General features: G+C 41.8%; 1 protein-coding gene across 4 annotated transcripts in view; it reads right to left on the bottom strand.

Annotated features, from left to right (window-relative positions):
• SPDL1 (spindle apparatus coiled-coil protein 1) overlaps nucleotides 1-26,829 on the bottom strand; it is a 48,549-nt gene extending 21,720 nt beyond the window's left edge. The window contains exons 1-8 of one of the 4 annotated variants that reach the window (XM_073355956.2): nucleotides 26,737-26,829; nucleotides 13,540-13,730; nucleotides 11,579-11,755; nucleotides 10,275-10,469; nucleotides 9,784-9,933; nucleotides 6,101-6,199; nucleotides 5,066-5,176; nucleotides 1,714-1,854 (exon numbers count right to left, since the gene is read on the bottom strand). In XM_073355956.2, coding sequence (XP_073212057.1) covers nucleotides 1,714-1,854; nucleotides 5,066-5,176; nucleotides 6,101-6,199; nucleotides 9,784-9,933; nucleotides 10,275-10,469; nucleotides 11,579-11,755; nucleotides 13,540-13,698 — 1,032 coding nt within the window. In that variant the 5' untranslated portion in view covers nucleotides 13,699-13,730; nucleotides 26,737-26,829. Of the gene's footprint in view, nucleotides 1-1,713; nucleotides 1,855-5,065; nucleotides 5,177-6,100; nucleotides 6,200-9,783; nucleotides 9,934-10,274; nucleotides 10,470-11,578; nucleotides 11,756-13,539; nucleotides 13,731-19,968; nucleotides 20,366-25,953; nucleotides 26,063-26,736 lie in introns of those variants that run through there. The other 3 variants (XM_073355955.2, XM_073355960.2, XM_073355957.2) reach the window with 3 other exon arrangements.
• Nucleotides 26,830-27,332: the final 503 nt, after the last annotated feature.

The following is a 27,332-nucleotide window of genomic DNA, read 5'->3' as shown; positions in this document are numbered from 1 at the left end:
TCACTATTCCATCAAAATTTTAATACAACTGTTACAGAAAAAGCTACTTGCTAGGTAGTCTTTATAAAGGGATTTAAACTTGAGGTAGAAAGAGCCTCATTTCATTTGAGTGTTTTCATCCAAAATTTTGTCTTAGAGAAGCAGCCAGAACTGAAAAAGATCCTCCTGTCTCAAAGGTACACAAAAAGCCTTGATTAAAAAGTTACCCCTCCTTTTCCAGCATAGCATAAGCTACCCAAACATTCTGTAGATTATTAGTAAAAAACAGAATTAAAAAGTCTCCTTGTTGATACCAGAACTGAGACAGTCATGGTATCAATTGCCCCTTGGATCTCCTTCTTGAACTCTGTGAGGGCTTGCAATGTCTCAAGCTTCTTAGGCCTCACCTTTCTCAAAGCAGGGACCTGCATCCCTGCCCCTCCAGATTGGGTATTTAGGCTTCCAGCTGTCCTGTAAACCAGTGCATTTATCCTAGCAGGTCTGACCTTAGTCTAGCCCAGGGGTCAGCAACCTTTCAGGAGTGGTGTGCAGAGTCTTCATTTATTCACTCTAATTTAAGGTTTTGCATGCCAGTAATACATTTTAAAGTTTTAGAAGGTCTCTTTTTATAATTCTGTCATATATAACTAAACTATTGTTGTATGTAAAGTAAACAAGGTTTTTAAAATGTTTAAGAAGCTTTATTTAAAATTAAATTAAAATGCAGAGCTGCCCAGACCGGTGGCCAGAACCTGGGCAGTGTGAATGCCACTGAATATCAGCTCGTGTGCCACCTTTGACACGCGTGCCATAGGTTGCCTACCCCTGGTCTAGCCCTTGAAGTTCTCTCTCTCACACACACACACACACACGCACCACTGAATACCAGTGACCAGCTAGCCTTTACAAAGCAAAATACATTTATTTTAAAGTGGCAAGTGAAGGGGAGAAGAGGAGATTTTACCTCTGTATACAGCACTGCTGAAACAATGGAATATTGCATCCAGTTCTGGTATCCAAATTTTTTATTTTTTTAAATTAGAGAGGGTGCTGAGAAGAACTACAAAAGTTACTTGAGGGCCAGAGAAAATGCTTCACAGTCAATGACTTATAAAGCTCTGTTTAGCTTATTAAAAAGATTGAGAATGACTTGATTACAGTGTACAAATACCTTCATGGGAGAAAGATATAGGGTACCAAAAGGCTCCAATTTAGTGAAAAAGGGATAACAAGAACCAAATAATTGGAAGCTAAAATCAGACATATTCAAATTAGAAGACAGACATTTTTAAACAACGGGAGTAATTAGCTATTTGAAAAAGCTAATAAGTAGTAGCAGATACTCTATTTCTTCAAGTCAAGACTAGAAGCCTTTCTGGAAGATATCCTTTAGCCATACATATTATTGTGCTCAATACATATAAAACCGGGTGAAATTTAATGGTAGTCTGTGATATGTAAGTGGTCAGACTAAGTGATAGAATGGTCCCTCTGGCCTTAAAATACAAGAATAAAAATTAGAGTTGTGGCACTCTTTAGGACTTAAAAGATGCACACAATAGTTGTAAAACGGAGACCGTTACCAACCTAAATAAGAGTTGTGAGCACTGTTGAATTACAATTAAATTACAAATAAAGAGTTTATGCTAAAAGTCTCCTCTCATATTCTGAAGAACTTATTTGTCCCACATTACAAGAGTTCAACTTTACAGGTTTAGTTTGTAAAATACGTACCTTAAATTTCTCCAGTTGCCTCACTTTCATTAGAAGATCTTCTATTTCACCATTCTTTTGTTCTAACATTGACTGCAAGCGTTCTAGCTGCTCAAGTTCTGCCTGAGAACCTTTCATCTGGAGCAGCGTAGCCATTTGTAGCTAAACATCAAGCAAAAACCATTCCAATGTTAAGACTCAAAGAAAAACCTTTCGGAACCCATATCCTTACCCAGGAAACTTAGGGGACTGCAGTCCTAACTCAGCAGCTGACATTCACTGCAATACTTTAAATACTTTTCTACTCCTACAAGTACATAAATGGCATTAAGTTATCTCAATTGTCATATTAAATATGCTCTTATACAATAAAGATGGATTTTTAATACTTGCTGGTCTATCCAACTCAACCTGGGCTGGTTTTCAAGTCATAGCTGTCCTTATTGGGCATTACCTAGTGACGTTCTCCAAGCTTAGTTACAAACTCCTCTGTAAGCCCAGCTAAAATTTCATGTACAACTGTGTTGGTTATACACAAGAAAGCTACAAGATGCTTTGTTTTTGTTTAGCCATACAAAACAAGCAGTAAAAAAAAAAAAGTGTTTGACTCTAAAGAAAGAATCTGTGTGTACTAGAATGATTCCAAGAAGATGCCTTTTTGTAGTCATTTAGCCAGAGCAGTCAACCGTCAAATAAAATTCCATTTACATGCCACATGTTCAAACAAATATTAATATCCACCAAACCCATTTCTATTATAAAGCACATGAATAATTAAAAGATTGATTTCAGCTGTAGCCAAACAGAGAGAACACTTAAATGTGGATTCAAGACCATCAATTCAACTGACTTGCTTTTGAAGTGATTTTCAAAGTATCATACACAAAAAAAAAGCAAGCAAAGCTTTCATCTGAAGTCTTTTGTTGTGTTATTTTATTAAATTAACATCTGCACCATCCAAAAATATCTTGACGACATGACCTATAAAGTCAGAAGGTCTGTCCTCCACATCCCAAAGACTCCAGTTTAATTTATATGTCTAATGTGTGTACATGAAGTAAAAGAGAAGCAACATGCAATTAAGCAACACAGAATAGCAGTGAATATCCTCTATGTAAGAGCACAGGCTGAAAGTAATGCTATGGCAAAGGCATTATGAATTGCATTTCACTGGTTTAGTAAAAACAGCTTTAACAACCTAATACACAGTTAATATTGAACGAGACTGTATAGAAGTGACAGGAATGAAGACTATATCCAAAGCATGTACATTACCAGAAGTAAAATACAGATGGATAAATGAAGTGCATTAACCCTTGAAGTCCCTGAGGTCAAGTATATTCATCCTTAAGATTTGTAACAGACAGGAACTGGTAAGTTTCTGCTTCTTCCTACTCCTTCACCCTCCTCCTAATCCACCCAATACCATCTCTCCCAACTCCTCTTTCCTGAGAGATGCCACCCTTACTCTTCCCAGAAAGCAGAAAGCTCATTTCACATTTACTCCACTCATTTTAAAGTGGAGCCAGTCTGCACTGTCAGATTCTATTGCCCCCACTACTGCTCCCCATGCTGGTTGCCAGTCTGAGGAAGGGAAGGAATTAGCTGTGGAAAGCAATATTTCAGATGTGATAAAAGTTATGGAAATCAACACTTTCCACTACACTCAGAGACTGGACCCACAGGAACAGGCTAGTCCTTAATACATTTGGAATTCATGTGGGGAAGGGAAAGAGGGTGGCAACAGTGGGTATCCACACAGTGAAGGATGCTCCCAAAGCATGTAGTGACAATATGGATTTCCTCTTCCAGGGCTAGCCGATGATAATCCAACTGAGGACTGTTAGACATAGTAGTGTTAGGCAAGAACTGGAGAACATTACAATGCAGAGTGGCGTAGAAAGGAAACTGATAAGGAAGAAGAACGAGCATGGCTAAGGGACAAGGAAATAAAGAAAACCACCTTGGCAGAAGCAATGCTTGCCAGAAAAGTCATTTCAAATATTGGTAAGTAGCACAACAACTGGGGGAAAATGATCACATTTTAAAACACGGGAACTGAGACAGTCACTATTCTTACCTTTCATATTTACATTTAGAATTTCATTTTTTGCTTTTTACTCATCTTTGGTGGGAAATGAAAAATTCAGACATTAGGTGTCCAAAATGCAAAATCAGTCAAAAATCAAAACTAATATTTATTATGGTAAAGTATCAGAAAGTCTTTCTGAAGGCTGGCTAGCCATTTTAGTTGCTCAAACATTTGCTGGGAATGTAGAGCAAGAAATTTCATCTCAGCTGTTCAACTGGGTGCATATATGCACCAGATGCTTATCTTAAGTATGCAGAAGTTCTGCAATAATTCTTTTCCTAGTCTTTTATCTTTTGGAAGAGGATTGTTTTAAGCTTATTTCTGCATCCAGGTAATATTGTGGAGGGAGTGTAAGGTTGGAAGTCCCTATCCCACCCATAATCATCATCCCCCCTACATGGTAGTTGAGTACTTTCTGTGCATCCAGTCCCACCCTTTCCCAAATCAAAATTGGCCCCTTCACCTTAAGATAATGCACAAATGCTGCCTTCCAGGCAGTCTTCAGAGTTTCTTGTGGACAACTTTCCCCTAGAGTTTTTCCTGCAAGATGGGACAACTATGCTCTAACTCAGGAGGGTGCACAATATTTGATGTTTAGATGTGATAGTATCCTAATTTGCTTGTCAGTTAAAATTAATAAAGTACTCAACGTTTGAGAAAAGGTCTTGTGAATTGTATGACTGAGTTGAGTATTGGGACAGGGATGACAGATCATCAGAACAAGAAAGCAATAGACAGTAAAAGCAGCAGGATCAGAGGAAAAACAAAGCAAAAACATGCTTAGTTCTTGGCCTGACCTGCAATGCATAGGCAGCCAACGTTATTGCCAATCTCTAATAAGGCACAGAAGTAAATGCTTATTAGAGTACCAATAGATTCCAACATTAATGCAAAAGGACAACAAATGAGTATTGGGGGTGAAACAAGGACAAAAATAGAATAATTATTTTGCATGCTTTCAAAATCTGTATTGAATGACTGACAACAGAACAAAATAGCTACCACGATGAAGTAGCTTTAGTCTAACGTTTGATTTCTTGGGATGACTGATAATATTTCTTAAGTTATCAATAAAATAATAACAATAAATTAAGTCTTCGTGTGATACTAAACTGAACATGGACAAAATCCTCAGACATATTCTTTTTGTTATTTTTGTATGAAGACTACTTGTACGTTTTTTTACCTATAGTCCGTAGAATCAAATTCCTAAACCGTTTTCTCAAGCAGTGTCTTGTCAGACCCCAAGGAAACCCTGGAGTATTACAATAATGGTCATACCTTCATTCTTTGCAATTGTTCTCTAGTGAATGCATGCTGTTTTTGTAGTGATTGATATTTTACTTTCACACTGATCAGCTGACGTTCCATTTCTGCCCTACGGTCCTCCACCTATAGAACATTGTTAACACATTATTACTATGGAAATCATAATGATGGTCAATTGGATGCTAATTTTTAAGATGTTATGGTAAGAACATGAGGTTACAGTCATCACCAGTGACACTTCTGGAAGTGTGACTTCTCCAACAACACACTTCATGTACTTCTAAGGCATCTAGAATGAATAGATATTGCCTTACTACCAGGAGCAAGGTCAATGGATTAAAATAGAGATTTTAGCCCCTTGTGCTATAGCTACACAAGTAAAGTAACTCCTAAGATCCCTTAGTAGTACTGTACACACAGATTTGCCTACTGACATTAGTCCAAGTTGTCATGAAATTTTTATATACCTAAAAAAAGGTCTCATGACAGTTACACTAATTTACAGAGAGAAGTTGGAACAGAACTACAACATGGTACTCCCTTAAATGCCAAGTAAGACGATATGATCCCCTTCATACGATTGGATTATCCGGTACTTGTATGTCTCAACTACTAAGCCAAACACAGGCAGGCTCCTACAGGAGGTCAGACACAGCCCCATCAGTTAACTCCCCAAATACATTAGATAAGAGCATCCAGCTGAATATTCCTTCCCAACTTATGGTTTTCTTTTAGCTTAGTATAGTAGCCAAAATTACACCACCAAACCTCAAGTTTTTCCAAAGTGGTCCAATTCAGTTTTATTAAATGTTACTACCACACTTAACTCCCACACCACTTTAGAGACGAGTAACAAATGTCTACTACTCAGTCCCCACAAACAGCTCAACATCTACGTTAGTCTTTGTAGAGTGTCACATTTGATGCCTCTGGAAACACAAATACATCAGCATTTAGTGTGTAAGTGAAGGTACAAGTTTATAGTGATTGAAGTATTTATAGCTCTTTCCAATGAACACATTCTGCAGTAATTGTGGCATAACATACCTCTGCAAACAGAGAATTGCCTTTACTGGTAGGGTCCAAAGCCTGAAGCAGTGCATGATCCAGCTGACCTTGGAGTGCCTGGTTAGCTTCACGAGCTTTCTAGATTAAAGCCAGAAAAACAGTCAGTACAGTGTCTGTTTAAATTACAGGTCAGAACTATAGAGAAATGTTTCCAAGACATGAGCTAAGTGCCTCACTGTTTTTGCTGGAGCTTTACCATTCAGCTCAAACCATTGGAAGAGTTCTTCCAAAACTGTAAAAATACTCCAGCAATTGATTACTAGCAATAAGACAACTAATTTGATATAACTGTCATTAAGGCACATATGTCTAATTCTCCCTTTAGAGGAAAACAATCAGTTTGTTATAAACTGTACTCCAGTTTTTCAGGCTACCAAGGTGTATACGATGAGAGAAGAGGCCAGCAGAAAGGTATCAGGTGATTAATTTTGCCTTCTACATCAGTTTCTCTCCTCATTCAAACACTACTGGGAGGTAGTAAGCACATAGAGTAAGAAACACAAGCAATGGGGCAGGAAGAAGCAGCAGAATTGAAAGTATAGTAGAAAAAAACTAGAAATGGGTATGCCCCCTATAAAGTCTGAGCTTTGTAATTTAAAAAATTAAGAACCAGTGTGGTACCTTCCCACTAGAGGATGCTTCTGCAGTGGAATGGAAACCTACTCACTAAATCTACCACATACACCTTCCTCACATCACTAGGGATCTTTTCCTTCTCTGTAAATAGTCGCCCAATTGCCAAGCGTGCAAACTGAAGGATTTTAAACACCTTCCCTACAGCAACTGGAAGCCCTAAAGACCTGGCATTTTGGATGGAATGTTGAGCAGGGTACAATCTGAGTGCGTACTCCATCTGTTTGAGTTATATCTTCAGACTTCTAGGAATGCTCATTCATTACCACCTTCCAAAGGGGCCACAATAACGTAAAAGTGATGAGAAAGTTATTTCCCTGGAACTGTAGGAAAAAAAACTGGCTTTCTATAGGTTTCTAGAGCTATTATAACCTCTTCCTCACTGCAAGAGCAATGTGATCCTCATATAGTGGAATTAATTTCAACGCCTCCCTCTTTCTGAAATAATGGGAAATATAGATTCAGCCACAGGCTTGTTTAGCATCATTCCAGTTAATCTTGACACCAGGAGGAGTCCACTGTGCCTGCCAAAACAACATTGCTAGGGCTGGTACCAATTTTCTATGATAGCTGGTCATAGAGTTCCAACCAACCATCCGGAAGGTAACATCAAGAAACCAGGGCTCCATTCTGCTGGAGACTATATAACCAAGGTGGTCTCTGACCTGAAAAAATCTTACGCTTGTGTGAGAGGAAACAAACTTTCAGTGCTCTCTATCAAGCTTCCACATGAAGCAGGGCAGTGAGTCTATCGGAACATGCAGAGAAGCATGATAATCATGTGAAGCCCCTCTTCAGGCTGCAGTGTTGTGGGAACTGTTCCTGTCTGGCTTTCAGCCCAAGAATTTTCACTCTTCCAGGGAATGGGGCTTAGTCAGAAGGGGTGTCTCTCCACCCCCATGTTGTTCCATAGTTAGCTCCATATTAAAGTGCAAGGAGCACTTCAGATTGTCTCTGACCAGATATGAAACACACAGGGATTCCACTCCCCACTAAGCTATACTTACATGGGATTACAGAGGCAAAAAGTGAGTAGTAGCTTCCCATGTTCAAAATGACTCATGACTGACTGAAGCCCCAAGTGGTACTAGATTACTCCTACAGTACTTGCGTAGTAGCCAGCCGGAGACAGGAAGGCAGGCAACCTTTCAGGCTCCTGGAGACCTCTAGTAAGCTACTCCCACAATCAAGGTGTTTGCACCAATACCCCTCCTCACTTGAGCGGTCCCCAAGCCAGGTTGAATAATTAACTCCCTTCCTCCAGGAAACAGAATGGGGAAGTAACCCATACACCCATGACTCAGCTGCAGAAAGGTTTGTGAGGCTGCAGCTAGGAATGGAAGCACTAGGATGTGCCTTCTCTACCTGTAACTTTACAAACCTGCCTGAGGCTGCTGCTGAGCACATCTTAGCACCTCCTTTAGGACTGCAGCTCTGGAAACCTGCCCGTGCCAGGGGACCATGCAGGAGATAAGGGACTGAAGCCCCTGCATCCCCAGCCAATGGCGAGCCACTGCCAAAGTCCTAGCTCTATGGGCTGGGAGGGAAGCTTTTGGGAAGGGAAGGCTGTTAAGTATTTATTGCAAAGTACACTCATTCAAAATTTCTAATTGCTACAGCTGAAACATCTTTTTTGTTCCAAGCAAAATATTGAGCAATAGTTGCATGCTTCCCAATGAATTGGGTATCTCAGCAGGCACTGTATAACTTAGTTATTGACCTAGATCTACGGTATTTAGAACAAGATGATATAGCTCTACTCTGTAGCTTGATATTCAGAACAAAGGATAAAAAGATTCTTACTTTACACAATTAAGGACAGAAAATTTCTTGAAAAAAGTCCCCAAATTAAGCTGGTCACAATACTGTAGTTACACCCTCTATTCTCACTGACTGCATGTTTTAGTACAGATCCAATCTCAGCAAGTTACCAGCACAATGTCCGCTGTCAAATCTCTGAGCAGCTCTTAAACAATAACTGATTAGCCATTGTAACTGTTTAAAGTATTGGGAATCTAAGCAACTTGCATATAAGCAACTCAAAACAAACAAATGTCCACACAGGCTGTTTCATCAGTTTAAAACACCACCTTTGAACTGCTGTGAGTTTGTGCACAGACATCCTGAGACAATATAGAAAGAAATCAAGTGACTGATATGGCCTGGTAATTGTAGGAAGAAAATAAAAATGTAGATAATAGGGTGAAGGGGCACAGTGATTTCTCCTCATGATAAAGACACAGATTTCAGTCTTAAGGTCCATATCCTAAAACAAAGTGGTAGGTATCTTTCTGGCAAGATGCAAGTGATAAAAAACCATCATCAAGGACATCGTTGTAAGATGATCTAGGAGTGGCTGGTCATCTAAAACTATGAAACTTTGCACTCAAGTGAACAACAAATGGCCAAAAGGACTGACAATTTGCACTATATCTTTCAACTGTTTTTCCCCAGCCCCTACCTTTGTCATCTCAATGGGCCATGGTCCTCAGTGAAAGAAGGAATCAGCATACCCTCCCAGAAGCCCCACAAATGAATACAACGGAAATGCCACTCATGTGTCCTTGGATAGGAAGTCAATTTCAAACTCTTGGAGCTCAAAGACAAAGTGAAAAGCCACCTCCCGGCAGCTGTTGTCTCAAAAGTTTATGGACACTACTCAATAACCCCTCAGATGATTGTATAAACTATGGAAAAAGCCAGTATCAATATATGATTGAAGTTTTTAAAAGGTATATAGGAGATGTAGACATCTCTGCCATTAATTTTCATTGAAAATATTTGGTATCTTAGATTGACACTATACAGAACAATCATACGTAGAAATATCTGCTTTGCTCAGAAGATCCCTTAGACTCAAGTCTTTAAATCTAGATAAATAAAAAAGGTACTTGTGGGAAGTGCTGCATCATTAACAATCTAGCAATTGTGAATAAACCCCTCACATTTTGATTCTCATTACCAGCTATGTATGAAAAGTAGTATTTTGATATTTGAGATTATGGCACTTAAAACTATAGGCACAGTACCTCTAATGCATTGCAGTAAGAAACTATTTCTTTTTCTCTCTCTTCTTTTTCTCCCTGAAGGTGTTCCAACTGGTTGTGTAGGTTGCTGTTTGCAAGTTCTAGTTGCTCTTTGCTGTATTGCAATTCATTCATCTTCTCTTCAACACTGGCCTGTCCCAAAAACAAGTAGCAGCAAAATGATTTTACTTGTATTTTCTACGTAGTAGTTAGGTACTCTGGCATCAGTCCAACTTTTTCCAGTGTCACCTACTCAAAAAAGGCGGCTCTCACCCTCCAGTGCCAATCATACAAACGTAAAAAGTTTTGCCCCAGCCATCATTACTAGCTTTTGGAAGAACCATATTAGTATGCCAGTTTATTCACAAGATGCAGAATACTGTACATAACCTTCTAAAACTGTGTTAGTACAGGAAGAGACTAGAGGTAGACATTTGTCTTCAAATAGAATGTTCATACCATGAACTTACACTGATAAAGTATTAGTCACATACCTTCACACTTTCAAGTTCAGTTAGTTCAATCTGGAGATTTAACACTTCTGAAGACATCGTTTCATGTACACGTTCAGACATCATGTGCAATTCTTCTGATTTGGCATTAATGACTGCCTTTTGATGTTCCACTTTGTGTTTTAGTTGTTTCTCACTTAGTCGGGTTTCATCTAGGTCTGCTTTCAGCTTCTCCAACTTAAAAACACATTAGTGAAGCAACTGATATTGTAAATATTGCCGGAGCCCCAGGCACAATTAACAGAATGAACCGAAGGCTGTGAATTAGGGTAGGCCTTACTAAAATAGTAATACTGGGTATCAGCTAGCCAAGTAAGCACATTCCTGACCTAAGAGAATGGTACAGAGATACACAGCATTCTCAAGTAACTACATAAACACATTACTAAGAAACGGTACAGGAACGCACTGACCTCTTGTAAAGATAAAGGGAATGACAGAATATTGGAGAAGGATATTTTGTTCCAACTACCAGGTACAAGAATAAAGGTGGTAACTAACACCATCTGGAGTGTAATACCTAACTTATTTGTATCAATGTATCAAGAGAGAAGGCATAGGAAGGACATCTTGTACAGGCCTAGGGACAGTATTACATTATGTTGATTAAGCTGCTATGCTGCCTCAGGCATACATCTTAGTGTACCTATAACCATTAAGCCAGGGCACTAGGACTGCACTTTGTCAACAATAAACCTGGCCCTCACCACCGAACTAAGCACATGGTCTTTATGAGAAACACTGAGGTTTGCTGAATCGACACGCTGCACTCTCTGCTAGGGCAGAACATACTGCTTTTGTAACAGGCTACCATGAAGCCAACCACATTGTTTTGTGACAACATTCTTCCTTACGTTCTACCTAAATTCCACATTGCCAGCGAATAGCTGGCTTGAGTAAACTGCAGAACAAACATGATTATCTTGTATAGAATCAGCAATATTCATTTAAATATTGCTGATATTTTCCTCCCTCTGAAATTCTACCATAAGCAGCCTTTTGTCTCCAATACTATTTTATTAGTTACTAAGTGCTACTGTGCTGGAACATTTGATTAAAAATAAGTAAATGATCAGAAGGATTGATGGCTAACTGAATTCTGGAATTTTCAATGTAGGTACCAAGTAGAAGGGGGAAAAAATAGCTGTATATCTGAACCATTCATTTGATTTGTTGGGGTGATAGTTGCAGTTATTACTTTAAGAAATAAGTTAAGTATTCTTGCAAATATTGCAAATATTCCTTAATATGTCAGCAACATTTTAGCAGTTCATTACATCCCAAACCTTGTTTTTAAGTTGTCTGATTTCTTGTCCATGGATTCTTTCAAATTGTTCTCGCTGTTTGTCCAGTTGCATATTTTGTTGCTGCTTAAGAGCATCACATTCAAAGCTCAAGCTTTCCAACATTCTATTCTTGAGCTCAACTTCTCTCTGAAGTGAATACTTGTCTTGTTCAAATTTCTGAAAAAGAAATGTGATATTGATAAGTCTTTGTTTCTTTTTAACTGGCTCCTCAGGCATTGGTTTATTTTAATGCATTTAGACTCGAGACCCAAGACCAACTAATTACTCGGACTTCTAACTCCAGCTGATCTGTCTTTTTCAAAAGTCATCAATTGCTTCATGAAGATTTTCATATCTGTCTTACAGGAAAGAGCCATCCATTCAGAATTTCTGTAATTTATTTAGTAGTTCCTATATTCCTCTAATTCTCCAGGCAGACTGCAGAGAGTCCCCCACCGCGTGGTCCCCAGTGTGTTAGTGTTTGGGCATGTCAGTCATGAACCATCTTGTGACATCACCATCAGTGTCCAACTGACATGAGGAACATGAATACAACATAAAATACTTCAATGTGTTATTAGCATTTAACAATCATTTTAAAATGTTAGCTTACGTGACATGTTTTGGCTATTAAGAAGGAAAAGAATTATTCAAATGTTTACTCACTGTTAAACTTGATCTGAATGTCAGGCAGACATATGACAACATAGATGCAAGTCCCATTTATCATTCCAGCTTCCAGTTCAAAGAATCATCTCAGTGGTTTATTACAAGACTTCCAAAATAGTGTGCTAGCTAACTATAAAGAAGAGCTTGGGTTTCCTACATTTTACGCTTTCATTCAGCTGGAAATTTGGAAAAAGATGCTATTCCAAGGAGAGGATAGTATAAAAGCCTAAACCAATGGAATCTAATGAGACAGACAGAATGGCAAAAACACCTCTCTAGAATAGAGGAGTATAATTAGGGTTGGCACAATTTGATTGAAATCTAGAGATATCGGAAAAAGTCAATTTCAACTGACTAAAAATCAACACAAAATTATCCATCTGTAACAGATGGTACAAGCACAGCCTCTCCCCCCTCCTTCCACCTACAGTGATCATGAGTCACCTGCCCTGTGCCAGTAGAGAACTCTCTGCATCCCTGCTGTCACATGAGTGAGGGAACAAAGGGCTCCCTACACAGCTCCAGTGTTGTTGATGCTGGTTTCTTGCAGGCACAAGGTGCAGGAAACACTGCAGTCCTGCTCTGCCCTGCCAGACCGCAGCCAGGGCCACAAGAAAGAACAGCAGCCCTTGGCAGCTGGGGAGTCCACCCCACTGCCTGCCTGTGGATAGCAGGGTGACCTCCCCTGTGGCCCCGGGGGGGGGGGGGGATCATCCTCTTCCCCACAGTCTAAAGCCTTCTCTGCACCTGCAGAGATTAGGTGTCACCAGCAGTGCAAGGAGCCCTTTGCAGCCCTGCTGTCACAGCCCAACTCTCTCACCAGCTGGGAGAGCCGGGGTCCTCTGCTCCTCTCTACCAGGACTGCAGCCTTCCCCACACCTTGTGCCTGCAAGGATTCAGTGCCATTAGCTCAGCAGCCGCAGAGGGAGTTGTCCGCAGCCCAGCTCGCTGACTCACTCACCAGCCAGAAGTGCAGCACTGACCCCAGGCACAAAGTGTTCAGCAGCAAGGTGGCCTCCCCAGACATCCAGGGTCTTGTCCTCCTCCTCACAACCCTGGCCATAGGTCTCTGCTCTGCCAGGCCAGGGCTGCAGTGTCCCCCACAAAACACCTTGTGCCAAGTGTCTGCCACACTGGGAGCCTCATCCTGCTTTCAGAGCTGCCCTAACCATCCCCTGTTTAATTTCCCAGAACTGTAAAAATTAAAGTACTTTAAAAATCACAAAAGTTAAAAATGATATTGAAGTTACAAAAAATAAAAATATTCTGTCAAATCTAACATAAAAGTTCACCTCAGTTTTGGTGCTCAATTCACTCCGTAGCTGATCTAACTGATTCTGCATCTCATTTTGTTGCTCCAGTATATGCAAGCCATATTGTGCTGCCTTTCTCCGCTCATCTTCTGCTTCCTTCAGTTGGCGACGAAGATTAGAAACTGCCTCTGTCTCCATTTTCTTTTCGCCCTCCAGCTTCTTTTGGAAGTCTGCACATACAAGATGAGCAAACAAATTTAGAGTCAACATAAAAACAAAGCTCAATGTAAAAACCTAGTTTCTCTCTAAAATTCCTTTTCAACATTCCAGTATGATGTATGGTCTTGGTGTAGTGGATTTTTGAAAAATAAAATTAAGAACTGACACTGCTCATTTAAAAAAGTAAAAACCAAGATAAAGAGACTTGTAGGCTCTAAAGTTTTACTTTTGTTTTGTTTTTGAGTGCAGTTATGTAAAAAAAAATTCTATTTGTAAATTGTACTTTCACAATAAAGAGATTCCACTACAGTACTCGTATGAGGTGAATTGAAAAATACTATTTTTTACAGTGCACATATTTACATAATAAAGCGAGCACTGTACACTTTGTATTCTGTGTTGTCACTGAAATGAATATATTTGAAAAGCATCCAAAAATATGTACATAAATGATATTCTATTTTTAATCTTGCAATTATTTTAATCTCATGATTAATCATAATTCTTTTTATAATTGTTTGACAGCCCTAGTTATACCCATGTTTCATCTTGTACAGGTATGGTAGAAACACAACCCCCCTAACCTTTGGGGGTGTTGAACTTTTATCTACATAAGAAGTTTGATTGACTTAGCTACAACAAAAAATTTCTAACTAAAAAAAATTACTCTAAATATATTCAGTTTCTATTCCATGAGTCCTTAAATCAGTTTTCTAGCATCAAATTTTGTCATGCTTTTATTACATTTAATTTTTCTGACGTTAATGACAAACATGTGCCAAGTGGCAAGTTTACATTTTGAATATTATAGTTATTAGTTAAGCATTGAAGTGTGAACCATTTCTAATATTCTGTTTCATACATCCATACTGTAATTTGTTTAAGACCAACTAAAGAAACTCAATCTTTGAGTTCATTTAATTTTTTTCACAAGTAGATTGGTTTGAACACCTCATAACTCAAAGCAAATACTGTCTGTGAAGGCCAGAGAAGAGTATCTGGGTTAATGCTTATGTCTATTATTCAGTGGCTTTGTTTTGTAAGATAGAAGAGAAAGGCATACAAACTAAGAGCCAAGAAATGCTGTTAATGAGATACTGTATATCATGCCGAATTTCACATTTAGTCTACCTACAATGTTGCCTACTGTGCATACCATCCATTTAGTGTAGAAACCAAAGTCATAACAGAAAGAGCAAGAAACAGTATTGAGGATGGCACTGCTGCCAGATTAACTGCTAGTTTCAGGGCATTTTATGTTAAAAGTGTTTCACCTCTGAAAGCTAACTAAAATGGCACAATAAGGTTCCATAATTATCTCTCAATTACAATTTCTATAAATTAATATTAACTCAGTCACATAAACTCAGCCTGGGATCGAACTGTTCTAACTTTAGATGATACTGGAATATTAAATCCCACAATCATATTTTAAGGCCAGAAGGGACCATTATGATAATGTCACCTGACCTGCCTAATACAGGCCATAGAACTTCAACCAAAAATTTCTGCATTTAGCAGATCAGATACTATAGGCAGAAGTTTTCTTGAGAGAGGCAGACCAAAAGTCCATTTAGCCCAGTATCCTGTCTTCTGACAGTGGCCAATGCCAGGTCCCCAAAGGGAATAAGCAGAACAGGTAATCATCAAGTGATCCATCCTATCACCCATTCCTAGCTTCTGGCAAACAGAGGCTAGGGACACCATCCCTGCCCATCGTGTCTAATAACCACTGATGGCCCTATCCTCCATGAATTAATTAGTTCTTTTTTGAACCCTGTTATAGTCTTGGCCCTCTTCCACTTTCCATATACCAGAGAGTCAAGCAACTTCTGAATTAGACACACACAGGGATTGAAGATATTACTAGAGAAATTGGGAGAACAAGTTTTCCCCAACCCCTCAATATGGTGCTGGTGTCTGGAGTTGAGATGATATTCAAATGCAGAACAAAGACCCCAAGTGCTGATGCTAGCCTTTAGGGGGGTGAGGTCGGGGGGGAGGGGGAGAATAAATAAATAAAACCACTAGGTGGGTTTTCATAGATTCCAAGATTAGAAGGGACCAACCACCATGACCATCTAGTATAATCTCTGTTATAATACAGGCCCAAGAACTTCCCTGAAATAATTCCTGTTTGTAACAGAGAATCTTTTAGAAAAAGGTCCAATCTTTATTTTAAAAAATTACCAGAGATGGAGAGTACACCAGAACCTTGGGTAAGTTGCTCCTACTGTTGATTAATTAAAATTTTATGCCTATTTCCAGTTTGAATTTCTCAAGCTTCCTCTTCTATACCTTGTCTGCTAGACTGGGGATGTCATTATAAATACCAGCCCCCCACCTAGGTATTTACAGATTGATCAAGTCACCCCTTTAACTTTCTCTTTGTTAAGCTAAATGGATTGAGTTCTCTGAGTGTCACTATATTTAAAGGCATGTTTTCCAATTAGTTCATTATTCGCATGGCTCTTCTCCCTGTCCAATTTATCAACATCCTCCTTGAACTGTGGATGCCAGAATTGGATACTTTATTCTAGCAGTGGTATCACCAGTGCCAAATACAAAGGTAAAATCATCTCCCCACTCCTAATTTGCGATTCCCCTCTTTATACATTCAAGGATCACATTAGCCCTTTTTGCCACAGCATTGTACTGGGAGCTCACATTCAGCTGATCATAACCTGCAAATCTTTTGCAGTCACAGCTTCCCAGGATAGTCCCCCCATTCTGTGATTATGGCTTATCGTCTTTATTCTTGGATGTGAACATTTTTATTTAGCTATATTAAGCATTTAGCATATTGTTGGCTTGCACCAAGCTTACCAAGAGATCCTAACAGCAAAGGAGACTGGTCTCCGATACAGCACAATTTACCACACCCCTAATTTCTGTGTCACCTGGAAACTATCTATCTGTGATTATTTTTTTCTTCCAGGTTATTGAACATTTGTATCAATGACATCGGCCCAGGAACCCATCCCTGCTGGAAACATTGCCGGAGAAGACTCAGAACCATAGGGAGTTCTGGGAAAGAAGAGATTTGGCTTGTTTTTTCTGGTTGTTTTTTTTTTTTTAATTATTAAAAACAGGGGACTGAATTTAGCTTCAGAATCAATAAAGGTCAAAGCAAGCTAGCTGAGGAGGAAGCAGAGGAGAGGCTCCACGGTTAGGAAGACAAGTAATGTACTGCAGAAAGACCCTGGACAACGTTAGAAAACTGACCCTAGCCCAAAGAAAGCTTAGAATGAGGAGGAAACTGAGGCAGGGAAATGCGTGTAGAGTTTATTTTTGTATAGACTGCCATAGTTCTCGTGCTCTTAAGTAAAGGCCAAAAATGGCTAGGAATCCTGTGCGAAGTCTGTGTATAAGTTGTGTTACACCTATCACTTGTCCTCAAAGAGTTTATTTGTGGACTCAGAATGCCCACATGCCTAGAGTTCTGAAAGTGTGTGTTTAAGATATCAGGGAGGGGAGGGTCAGCACTACTACCAGGGACTAGGCAGTTAGATCTTGGGGTCTTAACTATCAAAAATGGGTGCTAGACAGAAGACCTGCGTCCTGAAAGTATGGCCAGGGACTCCAAAATAATGTCTGTGCCTGGACTCTGTTCAGACCCTAGAAGCTTAAAGCACATGGGATCTAGCGGTTGGTTCCTTCACAGCAATCTGGAGTCCCTCCAAGAGAAGAGTACAACTACATATGAAGATATGTGTCGCAGATATTTCAGTATACCTTTGCTCTTCCACACACTCATTTTTAGCTTATTTACTATTTTGGCATTCTATTCATATTTATTCAAATCATATGGCATTTATTTACCCTATGGAGGTTCTTATTCATACCTCTCTACTACCAAAAAGAAAACATTGTGTTCTCCAGGTAGAGAACTAGAAAAGCTTGGGAAATTCCAAGCTGAGATCTGATTATGAATTTAGTACATCATGGGAGAGTCAAAACTTAAGTTCAACATACAGGAGATGTAACATAAAATAGTTCAGACTATATATACTTCAGCTCTCATATATTTGTTGTTGGTTCTAGCCCAGTATGTTTATAATAGAGAGACCACCACTAACGTTTCATTCTTGAAGAAACTGTCCAAATTAATACCTTTTGGGCACAGTTAATTTTGTAACTAAATGTTTCAGCGTAGTTATTCAAGACTGTCAATTTTTTATACTGTTGCATGATCCCACTTAAAACTACAGACTTGTCAGTCTTGAACATTAAACTAACAATCTGAGACAAAAACTTAATCCTAAACCTTAATTCTGCCAATACATGCATGCAAATAGTCCCACTGTTTCTGTTGAAGTTATTTACGTGCATATGTGTTATCAGCTACTGAGTTATATGGTGGAGTGATATGAACAGTTGGAGTACAGTGAATGAGAACAAATTGGAATTATTTCTAAAAGGGTTAATGTATTTAGTCTGCTTATCTACTGAGTCTGAGGCTTATTCTTAATTGCTTTTGAAAACATAGGCTAGCCTGATAAGAGAAACATATGGCTAAATGGTTAACAGGTTAAGTACAGCATAATCATTTGGAAGAGCATCACAAGTTGACATAACAAGAATTAACTACTAACAGTTGACTCAAGTTTACAAATGAAAAGCCATTTGTTTTTATACATCTTGTATCATAAAAAACAAGTATCCTGGCCTTCAGTCCCTTTTGTAATAAAACATTAAAATTCTAACTGAGACTTACAGCTGCTCCTCACCACTACACCAAAAAAAACCAACCATATCAAAATCTATGTCCCAAGCAAACCCTCACCACCTTCCTGAAGTACACACCAGCCACTGTCATGCCCTTTCCACAAACACCTGGAAATACAGCAATTGCAAACACAGATCACTGGGTTCATCTAGTCCAGTATCCTGTCCTTTAGAGTGGTCAGTACCAAATGCTTTGTATAGGCAGTGTGAAAAAATTTTAGTTCACTGTTAGGGAATAACCTATCCATAACCCAAGTTTCTTCCTAACCCCTATGTCAGTACTCAGACCATAAACCAGACTCGGCTGAGATTTTTGTTCCTCTAAACCAGTGCCTCTCAACCTTTCTAGACTACTGTATCCCTTTCAGGAGTCTGTTTTGTCTTGCATACCATCAACTCATTTAAAAAACTACTTGCTTACAAAAATCAGACATAAAAACACAAGTGTCACAGCACATTATTATGGAAAAATTGCTTACTGTCTCATTTTTACCATACAATTATAAAATAATTCAACGGTATAAAAATATTGTATTTACATTTCAGTGTTATCGTATGTAGAGCAGAATAAGTCAGTCATTGTATGAAATTTTAGTTTGTACTGACTTCACTAGTGCTTTTTATGCAGCTTGTTGTAAAACTAGACAAATATCTATATGAGTTGATTTACCCCCGAGAGGACCTCTGCATACTCCGGGGTACATATACCCCTGGTTCAGAACCACTGCTCTAAACAATTATTTTTAAACACCTAATTTAACTGATGGCATTGCTGTTGATAAACACATTGTTCTTCTTTTGCATTCTACCAAGATGCTGGTCTCAATCTGGTGGCAGCAAGTTCTACAAGTTTTGTATTAAAAAAATGGTTTCCTTGTATTAGGTTGAAATTAGCTGCCTTTCCATTTTATTATTTTCTTATTTTCTTCATACAAGTACCTACTTAAGCCACAGATCCCCCTCTGAAATAAATACCATTTTACAGCACAAAAATTGAGGCAGAGAAATTAGATCACCACAGCGAGTTTGAGCAGATTTGGAAACAGAATCTAGGACTCCTTATCTTTTCCTTTATGATCAGCATATCATCTTAACGTGTGTTTGTCACCAAATTTGGCATTTATAACCTCTACATCTGGCCACAGACAAGAAGAACTCTAAAATGTAAGATTTTTAAGATCATATCACCCTAGTAGTTAAAACTCTAGATTCTTCATGGCTCATAAAAGGAGGCTACTAGGACTAACTAGGAATATAGGTGGTCTCTAGTGATATTAAACAGCCTTGATATTGTGCCAATAATAGCAGACCAGATTTATACTCATGCACAGGATCATTTTTCCTACTTCCTTGTTCAATGTTAGTAAATGAACTATGACTAACAGCTTGTAGTGTGGATTTATAAAGGAAACAAAGACAATACAAAGTCAATTTGAAATTACCCCAGAAATGCATTCTTACCCTGCTTTAATCAAAAAGTCTGGTTTTTTAGAAATCTCTGAGAAAACATTTCTAACTCACCTTTACGAGTCCATTAAACTATTCAGATTTTATCCTCAATGTACAACTTTAATTTATACGAACAAAGTTTCTGCCCATAGCTGAAGCTGGGCATATCAGACTATTCTCCGCACTTCTTTCAGGTCTGTTGCTGCCTTTTGAGAATGCAAATCAGACTGAGACCCTATGGAAATGCAAATCCCATTCAAATCCCATTTGAGGCAGCTGTCAGCTAGTACAGAAACAGCAAAACCACACTAGGCTGCCAAGGGACAGATTCTCTGTAACTAGCACCAGTCAGTAAAAAACAAGAAGCTACATCCTTGCTCTGCTCTACTCCCAACACAAACAATCTGCAAATTTCAACCTGACTACTATACACTTCCCCTTCTTTAACTCCCTACCTCTGAGGATCTCAAAGGATGACCAGCGAACAAAACCTAGTAGACCTCAAAGAAAATTAAGAGGGTGGGAAGAAAAGATTGTAAAATATTTCAGGGGCAACATTGTCATGAAAAGCTCAGTTGCCATAACATCCACTGCTGGGAAGAGGGAGAACTGTGACATTTTGCTGCTACTTGGGGGGTTAGAACAGCACGGGCAGTGACCTGCATGTTTATCACTTAAGCTAGCATCGATGGTTCCAGGAGCTTTTACCCCTGATCTGCTGACAAAATGTTACACATAAAAATCACTGTCTAAACTAACTCATATTTAACCCCTCAGGTTAACTAAACTACTCGAGGTCATGTTAAAACACTTTTATAGTTAGCTAATAAATACAAGCCCAAGGTTCAGAGCAACAAAAGCAACCAGGTTCTTATTAATTTAATTTAGCAGCTACTTGGCAGAGCTCTGAGCAGCAGCTGAGTTGCAGAAGTTCTATCTGCAGTTTCTGGAGGAGAGCAGTGCATCTGTTTTCACAACCACAAGGGCTGAACTCATTTTTAAACAAAAAAAACTTTGTTTCTGTATAACATCACATTGTGGTCTCTCCCACCACCTCTTCACCTCCCCAATGCTTCACTGGCTTTTTCAAGCTCTGTGGAAAGAAATCTGCAGCCCAAGCCCATTCCCAGGCTCTTAGAAGCTACACAAAGTTTGGTAAACTTACTTACCTGAAGTAACGCTTCTTTGAAAACACAATGAAAGATTCTTACACCTAAATCTTAAAATGTTAATGCAAGACTGATAGGATCCACATACTTATTTTTTTCATTCTTGGCAACAGCAACAACAGCACAGAGTGCAAAGCCGAACTTCCTTCTAATTGTTGCATATCCCCTCTACTCACAATATAAGCAATGCTCTCCAGATATTCCAGCCAGTTCCTTCAATTTGACAAGAGGCAAAACTCCCTCCAGAAGAGTCACACAGGATGGCTTTACCTCCCACAAAATCTGCTGTCGTCAATCATTTGCCAGCCTCTCAAGGCCAGTAAAATTTTCAAAAATGCCTTATTGATTTGGAAGCCAAAAACCCTACAGAAAGTCATTGGACATTGCTGCTTTAGAACAATGGCTCTGAACCTTTCAAAACTACTGTACTCCTTTCAGGAATAGGATTTGTCTTGCATACCCCAAGTTTCACCTCCCTTAAAAACTACTTGCTTACAAAATTAGACAAAATACAAAGATGTCACAGCACACTATTACGGAAAGAGTGCTTACTGTCTCGTTTGTACCGTGTAATTAGAAAATAAATCAACTGGAATAGAAATATTGTACTGACATTTCAGCATATAGTAGTATACAGAGCAGTATAAACAAGTCACTGTCTGTATGAAATTTTAGTTTGTACTGACGTTGCTAGTGCTATTTATGTAGCCTGTTGTAAAACCAGGCAAATATCTAGATGAGTTGATGTACCCCCTAGAACAGCAGTTCTCAGACAGAGGTCTGGGGCCCCCTGCGGGGCTGCGAGTAGGATTTTAAGCAAGGCAGGCATTAGACTCACTGGGGCCCAGGGCAGAAAGCTGAAGCCCGGGGCCCCAAGCCCCGTCACCTGGGGCTGAAGCCGAAGCCTGAGTAACTTAGCTTCGTGGGGCCCCAGGCAATTGCCCTACTTGCTAACCCCTAATGACAGCCCTGGCTTTTATAGGCACAGGTGGACCAAGGAGTTTTTATAGCATTCTGGGGAGGCCTCAGAAAGAAAAAGGTTGAGAACCCCTTTCCTGGAAGACCTCTGCATATCCCCAGGGGTACACATATCCATGGTTGAGAACCACTGCAGAAGTTACCCAATAACTAACCTCTCTCAAAGCAAGGGTCAACCACATGGAGAAACACCTGCACCAGTCTACATTTGCACGGGGGGAGGGGAGGAAGAGCACGCAAGGCTAAGGAAGGGGATATTCTACACAGAGCTGGTAGCACCATCTATTACTATATTTGCTTAACACTCCCCACAATAAGATCCTGTTTTCAATTGCTTTTAAACTTTACAAACTTTAAACTCTTTAGGCTGAAGTTTTCCACTTCATGTATCTACCTCAGGCTGTTTTTTTCTTCTTTTCAACACTTCAGTCAAAATAATTCAAGCATTTCTGAGAACAATGCTAATGAAAACAAATTTTTCTCCCATGTTAAAAAAATGTCTTTGGATCTTTTCTTTGGAAAGTTCTCTCACCATGCTTTGGAATAGGGACTTGAAATTAGGAAGGGGGTGACCGATGTATTAGGGATGCACCTTTTGCCATGAAAATCCAGCCAAATTTCATCAAGTTGGAAGCCTTTGAAAAAAACTGCAGTTCACACATGCTCAATGGACATTTGCTAGAATTTAACAGCTAAGATTTCTGAAGACTGCATCCTCCATGAGCATGCACCATCCCCACAAGAGTATCTACACATGACGGGATGGCAAATACACCAAACCCACTGAGCATACTCCATTCCCTCATAGCTCCAGCAAATGACAAAACTGCATAGACGGCATGCCCACAGACTGACTGATTGTGCTCTCTCCAGCCCAGCGATTTTTACTCAATAGCTGCTCTTGGCTGGGCACCAGAGCTGACAGCAGAGTCTGTTTCTCCTATGCTCTCTATGACCGCTCCCACCCAGGCAGTGTGGAGGAGAAAGCCATTTGATTCAAGCGTATGGGGTTGCAGGGCAGGAGTAGGTTAGACAAGGAGCTGATAGTAAACTAGGTCTGGGAGCCAGGGAAGGAAGGTGATGCAACACAGGGAGCTGGTGCGTGGAGAGAACTGAGAATAGATGCAGAGGATGAGGAAGAGAAAAGGGGATACAGACCTGACAATGAGCCAGGGTGCAGGGAGTGAACTACGACTGGCTGGGTAAAGAGACTGGGACAAGGAGCTGGGGCATGCAAGAACACAGATAAGACGAGCAGCCTGGAAAGGGAGACTGGAAGCTAGTGGGGACAAGGGCTGCGGGCAGGCAAGAAACATTAGGAAGCAGAGGAGTGAACTGGGAATGGCTGGAGAAGAAGAATGAGACAGGGAATATGGAGAGGTGAACCTAGGACTTTTAAGCAAGGAGACTGGAACTGGGAACAGAAGGCTAAGGAGCTGAGACTAGAACAAGAAGCCAGTAGTGTGAAAGAGATAGGACTAGGATGGGGCAGAGGTGGTCAAGCTTAGGGGAAATGGACAGAAAAATGTGTACTAGTGCACGCTCCCTTCCAGAGTTTGGAATAGAACTCAAGATTTCCAAGTCTTTACCACACCTCTGCTGTCAGCAAACATCTGTAAAAACTACAGTCAAAGTGTCCCATTCCTCTCTAGTGCAGGTCCACAAAGAGGCTAATTAACAATGTGGATATCAGTGTGATGCCGCAAGAAGGCATCTGTCCCCCCTCAGGTTTGCTTTTTTAATATCTTAGGAAAGTACACAACAATTACATTAAAAGAACATTATTAACTTTGCAAAGTCCTCAACTTCACAGCTGGCTGTTGTCTGTTTTGTTTCTTGCAACAGCTAGAAGACATAGGGAATGAAGCATGGGACTAAAAGAGAAAGGATGATCATACGGTTAAAGTAGTTGAATGCTGTGCACAGAATTGGCTTCTATCCCTCCCTTTTGCCACTAAGTTCCTCCATGTTGCTAAAAGAAAAGGAGGACTAGTGGCACCTTAGAGACTAACCAATTTATTTGAGCATAAGCTTTCGTGAGCTACAGCTCACTTCATCAGATGCATGTAGCTCACGAAAGCTTATGCTCAGATAAATTGGTTAGTCTCTAAGGTGTCATTAGTACCCCTTTTCTTTTTGCGAATACAGACTAACACGGCTGCTACTCTGAAACCGTCCATGTTGCTAGGCAATCACTTAAACCAAACTTTTCATAGATGGTTACTAATTGTGTGTTTATTTTTTGGGTAACCAACTTAAGACCCTAACGCAGGGGTCAGCAACCGATGGCACGCGTGCCAAAGATGGCACGTGAGCCGATTTTTAATGGCATGCTGCTGCCTGCCAGGTCCCAGGCGGCGGCCCCACTCAGCCTGCTGCCGAACCCAGGCTGGCAGCAGGCTGAGCGGGGCCAGCGGCCGGGACCCCGGCAGGCAGCAGTGTGCCATTAAAAATCCTGCCCGCCCCAGCCCGCTCTTCTCCGCCCCCCTCCCGCAGGGTCAGGGTGAAGAAGCTTGGCCCTGCCGGCTGCTGCTGCAGGGCAGGCAAGGTCCTCCCTCCCCTGCCTCTTCTCCCAGCATGCTGGGTTCCTGCCCCTCCTCCTCTCCCTCCCTGCCCCAGATTAGCTGATGGCCCTTGCGAGGAGGGGGAGAAGCGGAAGAGGTGGGGACAGGGCCTTGGGGACTGCGGGGGTGGAATCAGGGCATATCCCCTCCAGCCCCCTGCCGTGAGCCACTCTGGGCAGGGGGCTGGGACCACCCTCACAACCCTAGCCCACACCCCCAGCCCTCTGCCCTGACCCCTGCACGCCTCTCACACATACCCAGCCCCCTGCCCTGACTCCTGCACCTCCCACACATACCCAGCCCCCTGACTCCTGCACCCCCCACATTCCCACCCCCACCCTGAGCACCAAACGGGAGCTCCTGCATCTCCCACACACATTCCCACCTGCACCCCTGGCACCAAACGGGAGCTGCCCAGGTAAGCACTCCACACCCAAACCTCCTGCCACAACCCTGAGCTCCCTCCCTCATTCTAGCTCCTGGCCAGACCTTACACCCAAACCCCCAGCCTACTCCTTCACCCCCAGCCCTGTGCTCAGTGCACTCCCATCCTCAGCTCAGTGCAGAGAGCGGAAAAGAATGGGCTAGAGCCAGGAAGAAGATAGGTACCCACTCTATGTGGGCAGGGCCAAGATCCCAGACCAGCAACGGGCTGAGCGAGGCCCTGGCTGGCAGGAGCCGGCCGACAGAACCCCAGATCGGCAGCAGACTGAGTGGCAGGGGGCTAAGCTGCTCAGCCCACTGCCGATCTGGGGTCCCAGCCACTGGCCCCGCTCAGCCCGCTGCCCAGCTGGGGTTCTCGCTGCCGGTCCTTTGCCAGCCAGGGTCCTGGCCGCAGGCCCTGCTCAGCCTGCTGCCAGCCTAGGTGAACCGAACCCCAGGCTGGCAGCGGGCTGAGCAGGCGAGTGGCGTAAGATCAGCATTTTAATTTAATTTTAAACGAAGCTTCTTAAACATTTTGAAAACCTTGTTTACTTTATATATGACAATAGTTTAGTTATATAATATATAGACAGAGAGAAACCTTCTAAAAAATGTTAAAATGTATTACTGGCACGTGAAACCTTAAATTAAAGTGAATAAATGAAGACTCGGCACACCGCTTGTGAAAGGTTGCCGACCACTGCCCTAAGGTCTTACTTGCACTAGCACTGAGCAGGCATAGTAGCAATAGCAAATATGCAGTAAATACGGTCACACATCAAACAACCAAAAGAACTCATTCAGGGAACACCTCCCATTCCATGCGCTAAATAAGACCAGGGTCTCTCTTACAAAATTTATGTGGGCACATAACACTGATAAATAAATATGCACAAGAGGGTTAAATTACAGTTGCAACTAACATGTGAATCGTGTCATTCCCTGACTTCTGAGGGCTCCACTTTGCAACCTGAATGTTCTTCTAGGTTGGTCACTGGTTACACTGGCTGTTCTCAGTGGTGGCAGATGACAGAACAAGGAGCAATGGTCTCAAGTTGCAGTGGGGGAGGTCTAGGTTGGATATTAGGAAAAACTTTTTCACTAGGAGGGTGGTGAAGCACTGGAATGCGTTACCTAGGGAGGTGGTAGACTCTCCATCCTTAGAGGTTTTTAAGGCGCAGCTTGACAAGGCCCTGGCTGGGATGATTTAGTTGGGGCTGGTTTTGTTTTGAGCAGGGGGTTGGACTAGATGACTTACTGAGGTCCCTTCCACCCCTGTTATTCTATGATTTTATAAGTAATCTAGCACAAAGAGGCATAATGAGAGCTCCTGAGCTCCCTTCCACCGCTGTTGTTCTATGATTCTACACACAAAACTCAGTCTACTGCGGAGTCTGGCAGGCTCAACCACTGCCCCACACCAGCCGCCGCGGAGGGGAGAGTGGAGAACCAAAGAAAGGACAGTCAGCTCCGACCTCGCCCACCCAGCTCCGACCCCCACCAGGCACCGCCAGCGACCTCCACCCGGAGAAGGGGGGACTCCGCGCGCCCAGCTCCGGCCCCCGCCTGCCCGGGGAAGGGGACAACCCAAAACCGCCCCCAGTCCGGGACAGCTAACGGCAGCCGCCGGCGCCAACCCTCAGGGGAGAGCAGCAGCAGCGGCGGCAGTGAAGACACCGGGCAGCCCCCAGGCCTCTCCCGCTTACTCGGCCCAGCCCAGCCCGGCCCGCAAGGAGGCTTTCAGATCTGGCTCCGCTCGCCGCGTTCAAATTCGGCTCCAGTTCTAGCCTTTCCCCACAAACCTCGCGATAACACACTCCACCCCGCCCATCATTCCTCTGAGCGCGTCAACGCGCACGCGTCCACAGACCCCCTACTCCCCCCGAATGCGTGCGCTCACCACCATGTAGGTGCGTGAGCTTTGGATCGCAGTACGCAGGCGCAGAAGACAGCAAGCTCCCATTGCGCATGTGCGAAGCCCATAACTGACGCGAGCGGGCCAGCCGCCCTCCAAGCAGCGCCAGCAGAAGCGGCTGTCCCAGGTGGATCAGGCGGCTTGTGGGAGTACGGGGCACTGACCCCTTCGCGTGCGCCTGCTTGCAGCACCGGGGCGAGCAGCGGTGCACGACAGCACCCACCTCACGGCAACTGGGACGAGTTGCCTACCCTGAGACGTATTTTTGTCCCTTTCAGTGCCTCTCCTGCGCTCATTAAGCTCCGTGCGGTGCTGAACACACCAAATCGTTCCCACTAGATGGGTGTGGATCGCCGCCTGCACCAAAGTGCCACACTAGAATTCCCC

This window comes from Lepidochelys kempii, chromosome 8 (assembly GCF_965140285.1).
Source record: "Lepidochelys kempii isolate rLepKem1 chromosome 8, rLepKem1.hap1, whole genome shotgun sequence".
NCBI classification, from domain to species: domain Eukaryota; kingdom Metazoa; phylum Chordata; order Testudines; family Cheloniidae; genus Lepidochelys; species Lepidochelys kempii.
Note: the sequence above shows the minus strand (reverse complement) of the source record. Positions and strands in the feature narration are given on the sequence as shown.